Source organism: Adelges cooleyi, unplaced genomic scaffold (assembly GCF_023614345.1).
Source record: "Adelges cooleyi isolate 19-005CV unplaced genomic scaffold, UGA_ACOO_1.1 ACOO_flye_CR_arks_rails_tigmint_CR_PRNA_9, whole genome shotgun sequence".
Lineage (NCBI taxonomy): Eukaryota > Metazoa > Arthropoda > Insecta > Hemiptera > Adelgidae > Adelges > Adelges cooleyi.
The window spans coordinates 12,496,626-12,515,830 of NW_026096579.1; the positions used below are offsets into that span (position 1 = coordinate 12,496,626).

A 19,205-nucleotide genomic window follows, 5' to 3' on the forward strand; every position below is an offset into this window, starting at 1 on the left:
TCGCTGAACGGCTTTGAACAGTCGTGGCTGTGTATACATTACACAAAGGGTAGCTCGACCACCGTATTTACATAAATAGATCAGAAAAGGGGTTTCCCTTTGACTGTACGATAGCCGACGCTGACTCTGAGCTTACCGGGTGGAATTTGTTTGAGATCTTCGGGTATTTTGGCCGACTCTGTTGTGTTTTGTAGTCGTTGGGACGAACTTACACCGTCCGGTCCGCGGTCGGATTTGGCCGTAGGTCCGTCAACAGAGTCGGTTTCTTCGGTTTCCGTCGCTGCTGCGGGCACCGTCAAGGACCCGGGCTCTAAGTCGATAACTCCCCCGCAAGTATCCACCAGGTGAACGGTGGCGCAGGGCTTGTGCTTTGGCTCGGGTACGCCGGTCGTTGCGGGCACCTGCCGGCACCTGGATGGGTTCCTCTGCGACCACGGCGTGCTGCCTCGGGGCATGCTGCTGTAGGCACGCAATTCGGGCGACCCTCTGACGGCCGACCACGGTGACGGATCTGTGGGCATACACAACGAGACGGTGAGAAAGCGGTTAAGACACTGACAATATAGTTTTATGTAATAAGTATAAACGAGTAGGACGCGGTAGAAGACAGCTGATATTATTACATGGGTGTATACAATATGGGGCCCACCCGCCACAGTAGGCGACCCCCATTAGGTCTGTGGGCAGACTCGTTCGAATCGGAGCGCATAAAGTGCTCACGAATCCAGTAGAAAACCCCGTTAACACGCTTCACAATGATTTACTAATTATACAGTGCCGAGTTACCTTTGAACGTCAACGATCTGTTGAGCTTCGTCTCGTTTTTCTGATATTTCATATTGTCCGGCGTTAAAAAGTCTACGATCCACTCGCTTGTCGGCTCCATAGTCCTGCGAAACATAAGTGTACATATATTATCGATATATGATTTGAGTTTTATTTATAATGTAAAAACAATAGTTCAGGCGCCTTCGGGTACCCTAAAATGTGATATCTGTCATTTATGGCCCTATCACCGGGTATATAAATATAAATATTATTTTTTAACGAAACAGGTAGGTAAAGAAAATATGAGCCAATTACTGACCGGCCCAATATTTCAACAACAGTTGTAATAATGTCCGGCATAGCTAGCTTATGTCCATGGAAGAGTTTGCCGCAATAAGAAATCTTCAAAAACAACTTAATGTTGGTCGTTAAACCAATAAAGGTTCCAATTACAAGTAAAAAGTTTATTTCTATCGACTTTTACCAGATATCGCTTATTGGAAAACGGTAGCTTAGAGTTGCGAACAAAATATTTGAATGTCTTGAAATATGATAATAAAATTCCTAAAAAACTACGGTATTCTTAAAAAAAGTACATAAACCAAGTTTTATTTTACAATGTACATACAAATTGTTCACTTAAGAGTTGATTAATTGATTTAATAAATACCGACGATTTATAATGAGTGAGTATAATTGTACATTATTTTATTTTATTTTTTAGCTAATTAATCATCGGGAAAGACGGGTTCTTTTTAATTGGTGGGTCATTAATATCTGCAGGTTGAATACAGTCTGAATTTGCATTAGGTAGGCTTATTGTTTAATTATCATTAGTGATTACGAAGGCCATGCAAACAATAATGGCCGTATAATAAAACTTATGTTAATCATTAAATTATATTGAAGTAAACAGTTATAATATAACTACATGGTTGGCATGCATAATTAGTAGCAGGACATAGGAATACTAGTTGAAAATTACTATTATTATTATTATTTTAATTTCAAATTCAATAGTCGGGTGGTTAGCGAGTCGTTGTCAAGTAAAAATATATTACTATGTGGTAAATTTATGATAATTTTTAAAATTAAAAAAAAAAAAAAATGTTGTAGGTACCTTGTATTGGCCTACCTGATCCATAAAAAATAAAAATACAGAGTTAACTTAAACAATTTCAATATAATAAACAATTTAAGTAACAGATGCTTGCCAATAAATGTTTGAATTTTGCGTTGCACGCAACAATCAACAATTATAACGTTTGGAAATTCTCATAAATATTAGTATAAAGAGTGCTAAGTCAAAGTAAAACACGTTTTTGAGTGTCATAATGTAACCTATAAAGTAATCGTATTACCCGCTTATGAGTAGGACAGTAGGCGTTATTGTCATATTTTTTATTTTATTCATAATATGCAGAAAAACCATTTTCGCCCCACGCAATATTTTACACAAGAACTATCTTATCACTTGCGTAAAAAAAATAAGAAGGAACATTAAATTCACAACACCTAACTGTAAAGTAAAAAATATTATGTAAATATTATGATTGCTATTTTTTTCAGGCACAACCACGTTGTCTTAAAATATTAGAAAAAAACCATAAATATATTATATATAATTTATTTTTGTTGGTACTATCTGGATGTGAGCGTTGCTATCACATTGAATAACGACACATAATATCCGAGGCACGAAGAACGTTAAAAAACGGACGATTATTTAAGCTGGATTGGTCCATTACGATAATGAATGTATGGGATAAACAGCATATTATTTTTGACAACGGATATCACTCTAGAAAATTTTAACGATCTAGAAGTAAAATAAGCTCAACTTAAAATCATGTATAATACACAATAAGTAATTAAGTGTACAGCGCAATGAATAAACCTACAGAATTCGATTTTACATTATTGCCTACATGGCTATATACAAAATTTAAACAGTATAGGATCGTGTAGCTATACATAATTAATTACACCTGCCGCTGATAAAGTTAGAATAAAACATAAACGACAAATAATTATTAATCCCTAAACCAAAATGATTACTATATCTACAGCGAAGGATAACACGCAATATTTTGCATGAACATAACAGATTCGTCTATTAAAAAAATATGTTTACATTCCTACAAGTTACAACCAAAATCCACTATGTGCACATTATTTTGTCATGCTCGAACTTTAATTTTAACTCGTTGTAAATTATGATCACGAACCTTAATTAATCTCAATATAATACTGGTATAATTAAGTACCCAGTAAGATCTACACAACAGGTAACTTAAATAACCATAATTTCAAATTATAGTTTAAGCGCATTAGATATAACAAACCTAATCCCAAAATACCTTCTAATTAAAATGTCAAAAATAATTACTCGTATCTAATTGCTCGATTAAAACATTTTTACTATTTTTATTTAACTAGTTAGGTACTCTGAATAAACGGAAAAAAAACTTAAGAAAATACACAGTTAAAATATATTTATGGTTTTAAACATGCTGATATCCATGTAAGACGACGTTTTGCATTTTGTCTGAAACGTTAGTGAACTATACTTGCCTAAAAATTGTTTTTTTAATTTATGGTAATAACAAATATAGTACAACACACACGCACAATGTTTAATGTAGGTATTGTGTTTTAAAAACAATAGAGCATTTAAAATGGGAGTAATGTCATATACAGCTTTACACAGATACGTTCTTTGTTGCACGGATGAAACGTTATGTATATAATTTCTTTAAGACAAATACGGTTCACTTTAAGTATAATTGTTATAATGTGTTTTCTTCGTTCTTATACTATGCCAAACGCATGTGGTTAAATGGAGGCAAAATTAAAAGCGCAACCAGAGAACGTCAATGTTGTTATAATATCAGTAAAGCATACTTATTTATAACGCAAAAATCAATATTTTTATGCAAACTCAAAAATAGTTTGTATTATTTTGTTTACTTCGAGAATAACTCGACATATTTTTTTAATACTACTACTATATAGATACAATACTAATACACATACTCGATTTTTTCCTTATGACACCTAGTGCAAAGCCATTCTGGCGCGTTAGTGGCTGTCGAATATTCCCTACAAGACATGCATATCCGTTCCCGGCAAGCACGACAATTGGCTCCTCTGTTGGCGATACGGCCCAGCTCGGCCCGACAACGGGCACAACAGTGACCTGACCACAGGCTCGACTCGCATCGTAAAACTTCTAGTTCTCCACTAGCCATTGAATCTCTAAAAAAAAAATAACCACATACAATAATCATACACCATCGTTATATATATCTAATATCATAGTATAATATAATCATAGTAATCATGTTTTAAGTATAAAATGTGGTTCCGTGTATTTTAAAGAACATACAATATTTGTATAGCACATTATTGGTTAGTTATGCCGTCTAAACAACATTTGTAAGAGACCCCAAAAACTTATTTATTTATTGCATTCTATTTTATGTACGATTTTTAAAAGAAACCGAAAACTTTTATTTAACGTTGTTGACGAAATAATACCTACGGACCACGATTGACAGTACAAAACACTTAAATATTAATAATAAACCACATAAGATTATTGTGTGGTAATAACAGCGAACACTCGAGGTATCTGTTGTATTTTCGAGCGACCGGAGATCACTAGGAGACACTAGATCAGACAGGTAAGCGTTAGTAAGAATTGTAGTAGGTATAGCTCGTTATTATAATGCGTTTCTAATAATTTATAATATATATATATATATATAAATCCGTCAATGTGTTTATAAGACTAATCGATCATCAATGAATTAACAGCGATAAAAAAGTTAAGCTGTTTACTATACTACCGGACCAAAGTAGAGTAACACCACGCCTTGATTGTCACCTAAATGTTATATTATAATATAACGGTATTAATAATATTATGACACCAATATATCTGTCACTCACAGTTTGATTGTATAACCAGTTTAGCTACGCTCCGCTATTTGTGTAATAAAATTAATTATCATTATCATAATGACCCAATTTGGGTAACTAACCGTTTTAGATTACTATTTCGGCGGTGTCGTTAGTAAAAATTATTATTTTTAAGCAAATTATTCATTTTAGTTTTATGTGGATTTTCATCATAGTGCAATAACCGAAGATTAATTGCCAAATTTATTGAAACGGATCACAGAACATCAATGGCGATCGTTAACCGTGGCCAATAATAATTATTGCACTCGTCCACAATACCATTTTATGTGTGCCGTTATAAACTTTTAATTAATATTTTAACGGAGAATATTTTCATCGGATGTCAAAAAAAAAAAACATTCCATTGATGGTTTTCACGATGAATACATCAAACGATGGCGTCGAGCATATTTTATTGTAATTTATAACATACATACTCTGAATGAATACGGGAAATCAGTCATGACGGTATATGATATTAATTAAAAAACAAAACGTTAATACAAAAAAAAAGCTTGAAAATTCCATTATTATAAAAAAAAAACCTCGTTATTATCGCTGGGAGGAAATATGTTCATAGTATACAACATGATCAAATGTTATGTCGGCTTGCACTTTGAAAACCATACAGATTCTCGGATAAACAGTGAGCCTTTTTTAGTGATAAAAATCACCAGCCTGTAAGCTACATATGTAAACACATACAGGATATATACAACGGTTGAAAAAATTCCCTGTTTTTATAAAAAAAAAATTGAATACTTTTATAAGTGCGTTGTTGTTTTATTTTGAACTTCTCTGTGTCCGCAATATAGTAACTAATTATTATTATGGATACAACGACTCGCCAAAAGAATTATTGTATAACATTACCATAATAAAAAATATATTTCAAAGGTATTATAATATAGTAACGGTTTAAGAAGGATGATTAAAAATGAATTCTATATTTTAGGCATACTTCTCAAACGTGTATGGCGTAACTAACGGAGCCTATTGTACATATTATTTTTTTATCCAAGGATCTATGTCATCATCATCATAATAATCGTTATTTTTTTACCAAATACGTCTTAAGCTACTGCGCTGTGTTATTATTTCCAAGTGGCGTTGGGGCATCACTTAGAGTGCAAAATAAAATAATAGTTTTTACTTTTTTCGCTTGAACCTATAGTAAATGCTTTTTTAACTGTTGGCCGCACAGTGGAAATACTGTAATAGTATTACACACAATATTAATAATAATACAGACATGATTATGATTCCCGAAGAAATTGCGTAACAACTAGAACGTTGCTGCACGCAAATATCAAACTTGAGTATCATTATTTGTCTTAACTTCGAAATATAGACTCAGCGATCATAAGACACATTACAAATGACATGAGGTCACGTTACAAAATATGGACGCAAGGTGTCGGTATTATCATGATAATGCATTCTACGATCGTACTTGCACAAAACCGGTAAGCTATTCACTATGGGATTTTTTTTTTTACTTATTGCACTCACATAATATTATTATATTAAGATTATGTCTACAAAAGTGATACGCCGATCCCGTATTAAACGAGAAACGTGTTACTTTAATAACATTAAGTTTACTTAGATTGCGCATAAGATGTTTTAGTATTTTTTTTTATACGATCAGTGGATGGTTTTTAGTTAATGTTTCTTTAAACAACAACGAAACCAGTACTTATATCGAGTAATTTGATACAAATTTAAAAAAAATATATTTATATATTTGGTTTTCAACCGAGGATCTAACCGACTATTTTACACGGTAACCATAATATACTACAATAATAATATGGGAGTGACCTACACCTTGTGACGTAACGCTACCACATGTGTGGGCAACTATAATGACTTATTACACATTGTATATACAGCCTTGGTTAATGTTTTGCTAAGCTAAAAATTTTGTTTTAATATATTGCTTTTACTAAATGACCAAATTTGTATTTTGATATTAATTTAAGAAATAGTGTTCAAATGAAATCGCCTCAGGCGATTTTTTTTATAGAAAATCTAAAACGTAATTAGGATTTAAATTTAATACTATATTACCATCAGGGCAGGAAACTTAAAGTTACATAAATTACAACAAACCGTTAATAGAATGAATATAAAAACAAATAAATGTATAGAATAAAAATGAACTTCATAATGGAGTTCAACTGAAAATATTGATAAGCACGTTGAAAGCCATATCCGTCCATCGTACATCGATGGACAATAAAACGTCTTACGGACAACATTGAAATGTTAATGAGCCCGGAAATGTGATATAAGATTCAGTGTGGAACGACGATTGTGTTTCGATGGGACTGCATTGAAGTACGGGCGTGTTGGGTAAACACAGTGGTGATGTGTACAAAGTCTTACAAAGCATGTTAACCAACAAGACTACCGATTTTAGACCTATTCAATGTATAGTGTAAGTGTCAACAATGGTACAATGGACCGGACTAAAACACATAGTATATAGAATAAAAAGATATTACACAAACATGTAAAATTAATCTCAATGTACATCATGGACATGAGACTTAACTGCTTTTGGGTTTTTTTTTATAATGTGTAGGAGCGATTGAATTATAACTACTGATAACAATAAAAAAATATTACTAAGCCTACCTATTACTGTGTGATGTAGTGAAATTTAAAATCTTTGTTCAATACCAACTATTTCACGTAGACAGACATACGATCATCAAAACTAAAATACAGTTAAAAAAAACAGGTATTTTTCTAAATATATTGTTCTTTTACTACTCTCTACGATTGTTTGCCGCCAGATCTCCCAATCTTAGTCTAGACATATTTCTTTCCAGTCTTACATTCCCGCCGGTTATTTACTACAGATAATTAATATTAAAAAATCAACTCTATAAAGCTGAAAGCATAGACAGGTAATTATGTAAAATCAAGAAACAGCAATTATTTTGGTCCATGTCGTTGAATACGAATGTAAATAAATTTTAATGCAATTTGTTCTATAGAAATAATATTTAACTTTTAATTTTCCATAAGTAAAATACTATTTAATTTAAGGTCTGACATTGTTAAAAACTTGAATAAAATATAATCATTTTCGGTAACTTTTTTAATAGAAACAAACTGCATTTTATATTGCATGTGTTCATGATGCGTGAGCCTGATAAAACTGACGGCTGTTATTTTTGTATTGTATTCAATGAATTATAATCACTAGTAACAAGCTCGTTTAAATCATATTGAGATGATAGGTAAATTATAGTCATTGTTGTGTATTTTGCTGTAGGCGTATGCTTATTGCTTATTTGAGGTCCACGGGGGACCAACCACTTCACCCACGTTTGGAGTTACTCTAAAAAATCAATATCAAAATATATCATAATATGTGCGAAGGATGAGATAACGGTTTTATGATATTAGACGGTTTCTTTAACGACACACAGTAGGTATACAGACTTATTTTAAAACATATACTGAATAATATTATGAAGAGACAATGGACGAAAGCCCAAATAACGACATAGCCATGGTAACTCAAGCTGGATAACGGCCGTGGAGCCACCAACAAAGGCTACAACATGTTTAAATTGCAGTTAATTCGAGATAACTTATAATGGAAACCGCTTAAATTTGATGCCTCGAAGTAAAAGGTTTGTTTTAATTTTGAATGGAGTTAAGAAAAAGTTTAATTAGGTAATTAATAAGTTAATTATAAGTACAATATTATTCCGTTTGAACGAGAATTTGTGCTATGCACGTCGGCATAACTAAAAACGATTAAAGGTTTAACAGCCACATTATTTTTTAATGGGTTTTTTGTCTGTCCTTTAATGAAGTAATCGGTTTGAGACTGATTACTACATCATATTTTAGTTCACCTGCATACGATACAGCAAACAGAAAAGAAAAATCGAGCCTTTTAAAATATTATCATTATAGTATAACAATCAAAAACATGGCTAATTAAACATGTGCTGGATAGGTACAATAATTTATGTGTAAGAGGAAAAACTTATTATGATATAGAGGAAATCGGTTTAACGAGGAAATCATAGTATACACTAAGTTACACAAATCACTACAATGGATTTTATAAACAATAACTGTTGAAGATCATATAATTATTATAAAATGAAAGATCAGGAAAATGCTTTAAAATTAAAAAAAAAAGCAAAAGACTAAAATACAGAAGAATATATCCATTTTTTTTAGAAAAACATAAATATATTGCAGTGTTATATAATTGTAATAATGTATAAAGGTCAAGTGGAACATGATTTTTTTTGCAAACTTAAAAATACAATATTGTAAACACTATATCGTGGCGAAAAATAGTCGGATCGAGTGTTTTAAACATCACTTTGATAAGAAGTCATTTAAAATACCCAAGTATATGTTATTCAGCAAACGACAATGGTAAATGTTTTATTTTTGACATCTAAATAAGCGCACGTTTTGTTAAAAATTAAAACCGTATGGTCTTAGGTCATTACGGTGACTAGATTTAAATTCAGATTAAAAGCTTGTGTGCGGATTGTCAGTATGGGAACGGGCAAAACCTGTTTTTATTTTCAACGTACAAGTCCAAGTACAATCGCTTAACAACCATCACGAGTCGTGTGACATGTATGAAACCCGAGGACATAATATCTATTATCTAATGTCGCTGGCACTGCGGAAACACTAATCATTATTTTTATCCATTAAATTTGAGCCGTTGCTAATTATATTCAAACGCATAACACTTCAAATTCATTTTAGCATACGAAAAATTTAATACAGCGAACAAACTGCTTTATTGCGAACAAAGTGAATTTCTGACAAGACCACAATAGTTTCTACACTTCGGTTCTAGCGGACAACCACGATGGGGGGGCGTCGAGATCCAAAAACAATCTGTACTAGACTAATGACGCTTTGTTTTGCAATGAGAAATTATTATCGTACTAAATCCTACTAGGTATAACGCCATTTGCGTTCGTGAAGGCGATTTTAGAGGCGTGCCAGGTGTTTCCGCCTTTTATGGTCCTTGGACTCGTTTCTTGAACGCTTTTATTATTTGTTTTGTAATTTACATCAGCTATCGGCCGAACCGTATAATATATTATGTAAACTTGAATCGTACCCGTACACTGGTAGGTACAATTAAGTCTATTGATCGGAACATGCCACCGAAGTAACACCACAAACGAATCTTGTCGCGTCCTTTAGAAAAACACATCGAGAATTAATGGTATTTATCAAAGAGAAATTTATAAAATTTTGTTGAGCAGTAAATGCTACCGAGTATTAGGTACGTCAGTCTTGGTTTTCTTGTGAATAATTTATTAAAGCGTTATTATTGATTTCCTGAAGTCCGTTCGCTCTTTAACGAATAATTTAACGTAAAAATAAACGATTAACCAATTACTTTTAGAAAAAAAAATACATTAAAACATTTAATCGGTAATTATTTTACGGGATCAGAAAAAACGTGTTTCAGTCAGTGCGTTTCCTTACATATATTTTATCCGCTTTCAGTATTAATACCACTAAATATATTTCACTACCTGTTCAAAAAAGATCATATCACCGATATCAATCTTGAGTGTACGCATAAGACGTTGGCATTTTCTAAATACAAATTTAGGGTGCCAATTGGACTCGGGCGAGGCGCCCTAGTCGGTTCACGAACGTGTCATAAGAATTAGGTTAAAATATTTAAAAGCGAACGAAAAATAAAATGACTGTGGCGGACCGGGTAAGTATTAGGGTCGTTTAAGTCACGACCCGCGACAAACCTAAACGAACGAGAGCGACGGTGAAGAAAAAATATTACACATTTATATATATGAGGATTTGCTGATTCCGAGTAATAGTGTATAAGTCAAAATATGGAAGTATGGGTAATTATTATTGTACGGTATGATAAAGTGTGTACGCGGTGATAATAGTAATTCATTCAATGTCATTTGCGACACGAACAGAGCAATAACAAATCGAATGAAGACCGGTTTGGCCGTCTGTCGAGTTTCAATGACCGCCGAGTCTGTGTGTGTCTATATACCTACTCAGCATACATAAATATGTATAGGAGTCGTTGTAAATAATAATACACAATAACAGATATCGTATAGAGAAAAGAGGATCGACCGGCACGGGTCTGCGTTACCAACACAAAATATTACAATAGTATGATATTATATTATTATGATTATTATGAATAGCCAATAGGTACACAAATCTTAGTATACGCACTGTCTTCGATCCGCCAGCCAACTGCGGTCAATGTATCCCGAGCATGCCAGGACGGACCCGGTCAGAATTATTATTTGTCTGTTTGGACCTTTGGCACATTCTAAATGCGGAATTCATATCATATCCCGTTATGTTGCCACTTTAAAAGGCGCTTCTAAAAGGCACACACGGTGATCGACCTGGCCAGTGTTAGTGCAGGTTATTCGCCTATAACGTGGACTTAATATGGAAACTTGTCGCCGTCGTCGTCTTAAGTCGGCACGTGACGTCACCGTGTAATACCGGGAACAATTAAAACCGGAACGGAGTAGACAAGAACCACCGCACAAGCACGGTTAGAATAGCATTGAATTAAAAAAAAAAATAATAAGAAAAAACCCGAAGTCCATACGTTTTCCGTGTCCGCGACCACGACCTTAAGCATTGTTGTTGCAGATCCGACCCTTTTCGGGGCTTTTGTGAATAAACTCTTGTCATGAGAGAACTTTTACACAAAAGTAAATAGTATTACATTGTAATGTCACGCGAGTTAGCAATTTCCATTCCGAGACGTTTCACAATAATACTAACCCTTTATGTCTTGTTTCTAACAGAAAAAGAAAATTAATTTATTCGGTGTGACTAAACCATTATTTTTTTTTTTTCATTTTCCCAAACACATGTTTACCGCTTACTTACAATGGTATAATGTGAATTCTGTTTACGCATAGACTTTTATACAACTGCGCAAATACAATTTATTTTTTGCTCAAAAATACAATTATGGCAAAAATCATAACTCACAATCGTACAAAGATAACTTGAATCCTTATATATTTGAGCACTATAGTGACTTCCTCTAGTTTAACGTGGAAAAAAACTCAAGTACTCTTAAAAAAAAATGTTTTTATTATTATTGTAAACATAATTATTAATGACTAAAACAATTTTTAAATATCTACAATTTGTTGTTACACATAATTTTTATAAAGCAACTAGGTAATAACTAATAAGTCTATAATTTAACAATATGGCGTTAAAATCATATTTGTATATAGTCCAGGTAGTGGCTACAAACTGAAATAAATCCGAATTACACTTAGACAAGCCACCGGTTTATTTTCTTTCTGTATCGACAAAAACCATAGTCGCTTTGATTGTATACAGTAGTATAATTCCAGTACACTATTGGTTTTATGCTATTAAAACATACATAACTTAAGACTCACGAGGCCAATCAATACCAAATGTCACCTAGACCTGCCACGAACAATTTGTACCTGTCAATACATAAAACCAATGTACGTTTAACGCGTGTTTTTTGTTTTGTATTACTTTTTTAGAAGGTAGCGAGTCGCTATTCAGATACTCCAAGGTGCTACACGAATAACAGAACAAATTTCATTTCATATCAAATAATTGATTCGGCTTGTATGCTTATACAAAACACACAATGTACAAAAGAAAATATAATTAAGTCTAATTTACAAATATCGCCAATTCATTTTTTAAATTATCAAACAAGGAACAATTCGATAACGCAAGTTTTTGCGAGAACAATGATAAAAACCCCAAAAAAAATAAGTAAAATTTTCTTTGCATAATTGGATACCTACTACAAAATACAAATGTACTAGAAGTGAACAAAATGGATGTGTATGATGAAAGCAACAATAAGTTTACAATGTCCGCTAGGCTGAGAACATAATAACATGTAATATAATATGTATTATGATGATGATATTTTTCTATCACTTTCTGTACTTATTATTAGCTGTTAATTATTTTACACCATACAAATATATTTGAAACTTCCTTACAAAACGAGCAAGCGTCCTAGTGCACCGCAAAAGTCTTAGTGATTTGAAATTAACCCTGATATGAACTTAACCCGTACACGAATCAAATTGAGAATTCAGATAATGTTGCTCGTCGTCTTTGTTATCTAGTACTAACAGAACACAAATACTTATTGTATATTTTATACAGATTGTATTTTTTACTTTAATAAAAAAGAACAAAAAAATACCAACAGAAGATATCGTGTGTGTAGGTATGTAGCATGTAGGTAGAAATGTTAGCAAGTGTCATTATTGTTAAAGTTTTTCTTATTTCCTAATAGTAATTTAGTATACAATACTAAACAAAGGAACTAGTTTTTCATAATAAATCACGCGTTTAGTCTAAACGGTTTAGAAATCTTTAAGTTGAGGAACTAAGTGACAAATAATGAATAGGTTATTCAAGTCGGTTTAAGATTATTATTGTTATGATTACTCGGGGAAATCATTTTCTAAATTTTTTATTTGTTGCTATAGAAATCAGATCTATTGTAAGACATACATGGTGCACGTTTTTAAAAATTTTACCAGTTTGTTTAGCTAGGCTCTAGTTTCAGTTCACTCAGAATCTATGAAACACGAGAAACTTATGATTTAGTATTTTTTATATAAGTATTCCCAGGACTTTCCCTTTGCAAGTTTTACCAGAATTAAATTAATCGTTATGCACAGTATATATTTATTAATTAATTGTTATATTATGCAAATATTTACTAAACTAGAGCCAATTAAATGAAAATAATGTATTTTTAAAACTCAAGACCCCCCCCCCCATTTTAGTAAATAATATATGTAGTTAATTCTTATGACAGCCTATGTTTACCTGTGCTGCAGGTTACATCATGATTTTAGTAATATTTAAAAATTAATCAAATAAAACGTTTAATGCGTTTGCGTTTTAAATGACATAGTCACTCGAATTGGATTCGGTGGCATCCAACGACGTTTTCACGCTAGTGGTTTTATGGAGCATTAAAAAAACCGGAATACAGTATTACGGTTTGGCTTCAGCTAAAAAACATAGTTTCCATCAGGGTTAATTATTTTTTATTCTGTGGAACGCGATAAGAGTATGCAATAAAATAAAACGAGAACGCCTAGCTGGTTATTATGGCGATCCCGAATTCACACGTCATGTTGGTCTGCTGGTAAATGAATTTGCTTATAAATGTTTCATAGAAATCATACAATTGAATATAATTAGTCTGGCAGTAGCTCTGACCGCAAGCAACACTTTTCAGTTTCGGGTTTACATTAAAAACGCATTATGTAAGTAATTTTCGGACCGCGAACAAAATCTTTTCATTACATTTTGAAAGACATTGCCGCTATCAAAATACGATTTCATTCAAATGGTAGGTATTATTATCTAAGTGGGTCAAGTCGTTTCAAAGTATATTCGTCGTCAAATAAAATTTAGATAAATCAATTAAATTAACTCTTTAAATGTCAATTCATTCCTAAGCAAACTAGTTTTTTAATGAATTGATTGTTACAATGTGTTTTGATTAGTAATCGCATTCTAATAACGATGCATAACCCTAAGGTACGACCGGTGCTAGGACAATCTACCATACTTCTATCCAATATTTATGATTTTTTTTTAATTATTTATTTTAGCTGCCTAAGCTGATCAGCTGTTATAAGCTGACTTGGCTATCTAAGTTGTTATGTAATTGCACATTTTTATTTGTTAATAATTAATCTATAGACAGAATAAATAACAAGTATATGCCAAACGGAATGGTGCTAAACGCGAGGAATATAAGAAAGAATAGTTTTAGATGGTTAAATTATGTCGGAAGAAATTAAATAGTAAAACGGGAAAAGAGTATAATAAAGTTAAGGGATTTAGATATAGAGATTGGCCGAATAAGCAACGGAGAGACGTTTTTCAATAAAGACATGGATTTTTGTAGAACGAATGAAGATATGGTGGCCGATTGGAATTTATAGAGAGGTTTGGTTGGCCCCATTCGTATTGTGAAAAGATCATTACGCTTGGTATTCCTTATAGTGTATCTGTCTTTATCATGAATATTATAATATAATATTTTCCATGGTTAGTTTTTTCGGGTTCTGCATCGCCGGACCGTTTTAATGTTTAATTTGTTTTCGTGAAGTAAAATAAAAATAAATATTTGAATAAGACGGATCATCTGTATTTGATATCGTAGAGCCAGCAGACTACAGAGGTTATAATACCTCTTGTATTGTATCGTGGGTGGTGTCCACGACTACAGTTTCCATCGAAATTCCCACGAGCATATTCAATAGCACGATAATATGTTACCTTATCGGGTTGGGGGTATTGTCGTATTCGACGAGGTTTCCGTTTCGCATACCGCAATCCTAGTTATAGCTATAATATTTGCTTACCGAGTGCTATGTGTCAATCAAACGGTACAAAGTCGCATGCTATAATAAATTGGCAATGTTGATTATTATTATTATAACTTAACCGGCACCGGGTACGAATTGTATTATACCGGTGAAGAAGACAAATCTTAGAAAATACATAATATAAAGTACTTGATAAATAAATGGATATAAAAAGATAAGTTAAAAAAAAAAAATAGTTAAGGTTCGAATTCCAGACGGCGCTTAATTTTTTCGAAGACTTATTTTTTTCTATTGGACATAATATGTGGCAAATAACATTGTTTTTTATGCCGGCTTAAACTATGATGGAAGATTATTTTTTGATACACTAATGTGAAATCTGTGCCGGATATGAGCAGATGTAATTAGTACTACGATAAAACGCCTGTGGTCGTTGCCGGACAGAATGGTACAACACACCTATACAATAATATTATTATGATTCATGACGTCGGTGCTTAGATATATTGTTCAAGGCGTGCGTTTAAAAGGCACTCCGTGTAATTATTATTACATATACCGGAGAGCTTATGTTGGTTTCTATAAAAATAATCGTTTTTAGATGATGTTTCGTATTTCTTTCCAGAGTACCCACATAACATTATTACCGGGCAAACCGTATATTTTATGAATCAGCAAAAAAAAGGAACACAGCTATTGAAATAATTATGTATACCTATTACAGTTTTTTTTCCGTCCGTAACACAAGTATTAACGACATTAAGTATAATACATAAATTCTAAAGCGGTTGTATTATGTATAAAACCGTTAAAAAATTAGTGAAATTGTTTAGCGGTACACACACTTACTGTTAATACACGAATTGACGATAAAAATAATTTAATTCAAAAAAGCTTATACTTATAATTAGGGATAATCGACCTAATCAGAACGGTAAACTAGTTAATGATATTTTCAATTATTAATTGATATTGAATAAAGTGAAAAAGGATTATTGAATTGGAAATTTTGAAGCGTGATCATTCATCTAACAACCGTATGTACAATGTACATATTATTATAAATTACTGGTAGATCAATGACGGACAATGATGGACGATAGTGTGCGTGACCGAATCAAGATAGTTTTCTTTGACAACAAAATATTATGTTCTGCGTGTCCATTGAACTAGGATATGTCATGACCGCAAACAGGTCGCGGTCATCCAAGTCTGACGGGGGGGAAAAAATGATTAATAAATAACTTTCTCTATTCCATAGGTTATGATATTCATAATATTTAAAATCTAACGTCCGGATTTTTGTTTTTTTTTTTTTTAGGAGGAGACAGTCGTCGCGTATCCGTTTATTGTTGACTTCCACAATTTTTTTTGAACAATATTATCTCTATGATACGAAAAGTTTCAAGTCATCCGACTAGAACCTGAACGTTCGGCCAGAGATTGGCGTCGGACGTGTTTTTTTATTTTTATTTCGAATTGATCCCAAACCAAAGTGATTAACTTTCTCGTTGAAATAAAATATGGTAATTACCCGCACAAGAAACCGTCACTTTGCGGATACGTTCAACTCACGCCGATAGTGTATAAAAAAAAAGAGACATTAAGTTCCGTAACGACTGTTGCGGTATTCGTGATAAAGTTTGTTGAAAAAAAAAACAATTTTTATTATTAAAAAAAAAAAAACATTTTAAGGCGTTTTGTGGTCAACACCGAATGAGTGGGAATAACTGTTACAAATTGGGTTTGTTGTAGTTAAATGCACAAATCCGAAAGTGAAGCACTGTGTATGATATTATTATGATCAGTTTTAAAACGAATTTGATGTTTAAGTTTTAACGCGAATATGGCTATTCGACAATTATTGTTATTAAGTTTTTGCAATACTATAACCGTCGATTGTTTGAATTTACAAGTCGAACGCAGTCACCATATTTACTTAGTTTTTCGCCTCAAGTTCATTAAATTTCTCCTATGCGCGAATATAACGTGTAGAACAAAAAAAAAACAGTGTAATAATAAAGACAACGTTGACGACGAACGTCCGTTGTAATTAACATTTTCACTTTTATAATAGTTATTATTATTAGGTATATGTATATATATATATATATATATATATATATATATTGTTTTTGATCCAAACTGTTATTACTCAATTTCTCTGCACAGCCAAAAAATCGAATACCTACATTAAAAGTAGAAACCGTCATAAGCCATACTCTGCTATATTATTATAATATTTGTGCATTCGGTAGCTGGTTTCTAAGGCGCCTGGCGTTTGGGCCGAATTAAACTTTTGACATATCGTTATATCGACCGTTTTCATTGTGAGTGTCTTTTTGTGTACTTTCAAAATCAATCGCAACGTGTACGCCCCGGTTAGAACGATAAAACAGATCAGGTGCCTATCTGGTTCCTAAGCCGAGTCGGTATACCGTTGCATTATTTACACAATAGTATAATATTATATTATTGTTTGTGGGCTACACTATACCAGAGCGGCGTTAAGGGGGCGCTTCGTATATACCGAGCACGCCTTCGCGGATCTGGCGAACAAAACCACTTACAATCGCGTTGCACGACTGTGTAGTGTATACTATTATTATCAGACCCAAACAGCATTCGGACACAATATATAATAGCATAATGAAGTCTACCGTTGTGTCATCTCCGGCGTGCAACAGCGACCGGGCAACGGTCCAAAACCAAAATGGGGAGGATAGTCCTATCCGTTTATCACGTTGGCGATGGCGTTTATTAATTAACAGCGCGTTTCGATGCAATTTTCCTGAAACCCTTATGCCAAGAGTTTCCCTAACCGAACCGAGTGGAGAACAGACATGAGATATGTGTGTAGTTTTATTAACAGTGTACCTGTGTAAAGGTTTATTCAAAAACAATTAAGATCGGACATTTGCGTTGTGTACGTTTCGAGAAGATTGCATTTACCTTTATCGAATCAACAAATAAGTATGATTGCATTTTCATAATTTTCTGAAACGTTATAACAACGCGTTTATAATGGTTTTACGATGAACGTGACCACTTAGAAATTCCCCAGTAAATTATACTAGTAGACTTTGTGTTTAAAACAACCACTCGTTTCAAGCAGTGCTAAATACGATTATATTTTACTCCTTTTAATAAACGAAACTAATTTACCAAGTCAAAATAATCCTTGCTCGAAAACTAAAAGCGTCTTAAAGACACAGCAACCTTTCAAGCGTCGTTCGCTATATTATAAAGGTAAAACCAATTAAACTGTTAAACGTATTCCGATTTTAATGAACTCGAAATCGGAACTCCGGGCGCATTAAAAAAAAAGCAATTTAAAAAGCTCTTTGAGGTGTACACCTCAGTTCCAGATGAAACGTCACGTCGTCGACCGAGGCAAATTCGATCAATTACAGTGTAAGTCTAATATTTATTTTCATTTCGGTACAATCCAATTATACAGGACTCACTTTTTTAAGTACCTTTTTTTAAAAAAATAATAACAAAATATCATTATGTTATGTGTGTACAAGAAGAACATTAATTATAAATACTGTATTTTGTTTACACTACAGGCCGTTGCTATACTCGTTTGTTGATATTACCCAAATTGTAGCCCTAATTGTACCCCATAGGTATCTATTATAATAGATTATCTGGACGTTACCTTTTTGGTAGTGCGCAGCTTCTCAGCCGAAGACCTTCGTCGATCCAAAGGAATCCGAAAACCGAAGCATCCGGTTCCGTACAAACAGAAACGCGCGCGCGCACACACACTATATATTCACTTGCACGAATTCTGGACAACTCTACATGTCGTTTAAAAACGTTATTCAAACGAAGCGAATTGGAAAAACGCGCACAGCCGATTGCAAGCAATATAATATTAAACAAATACGATGGTATCTGATATATTAAAATACAAGATCGGCAGAGACCAACGGTAAAGGAGGAACGTAAGACCGAACAACAAAAACTACGAAACCAGACCGACGAGTCGATTGGAAACGTCCGTCAACCTGCCGCGTCTTACCTCCACCACAATCGCCGCCGCCGCCGTCGTCGTCGTCA

General features: G+C 33.1%; 1 protein-coding gene across 1 annotated transcript in view; it reads right to left on the reverse strand.

The window, feature by feature from the left end:
• The window catches only part of LOC126846867 (uncharacterized), a 45,614-nt gene extending 26,481 nt beyond the window's left edge, over window positions 1–19,133 (reverse strand). Inside the window, exons 1-4 of the mRNA XM_050586693.1 lie at window positions 18,802–19,133; window positions 3,805–4,026; window positions 787–890; window positions 137–511 (exon numbers count right to left, since the gene is read on the reverse strand). Coding sequence (XP_050442650.1) covers window positions 137–511; window positions 787–890; window positions 3,805–4,019 — 694 coding nt within the window. The 5' untranslated portion in view covers window positions 4,020–4,026; window positions 18,802–19,133. The remainder of the gene's footprint in view (window positions 1–136; window positions 512–786; window positions 891–3,804; window positions 4,027–18,801) is intronic.
• Between the last annotated feature and the right edge of the window lie 72 nt (window positions 19,134–19,205).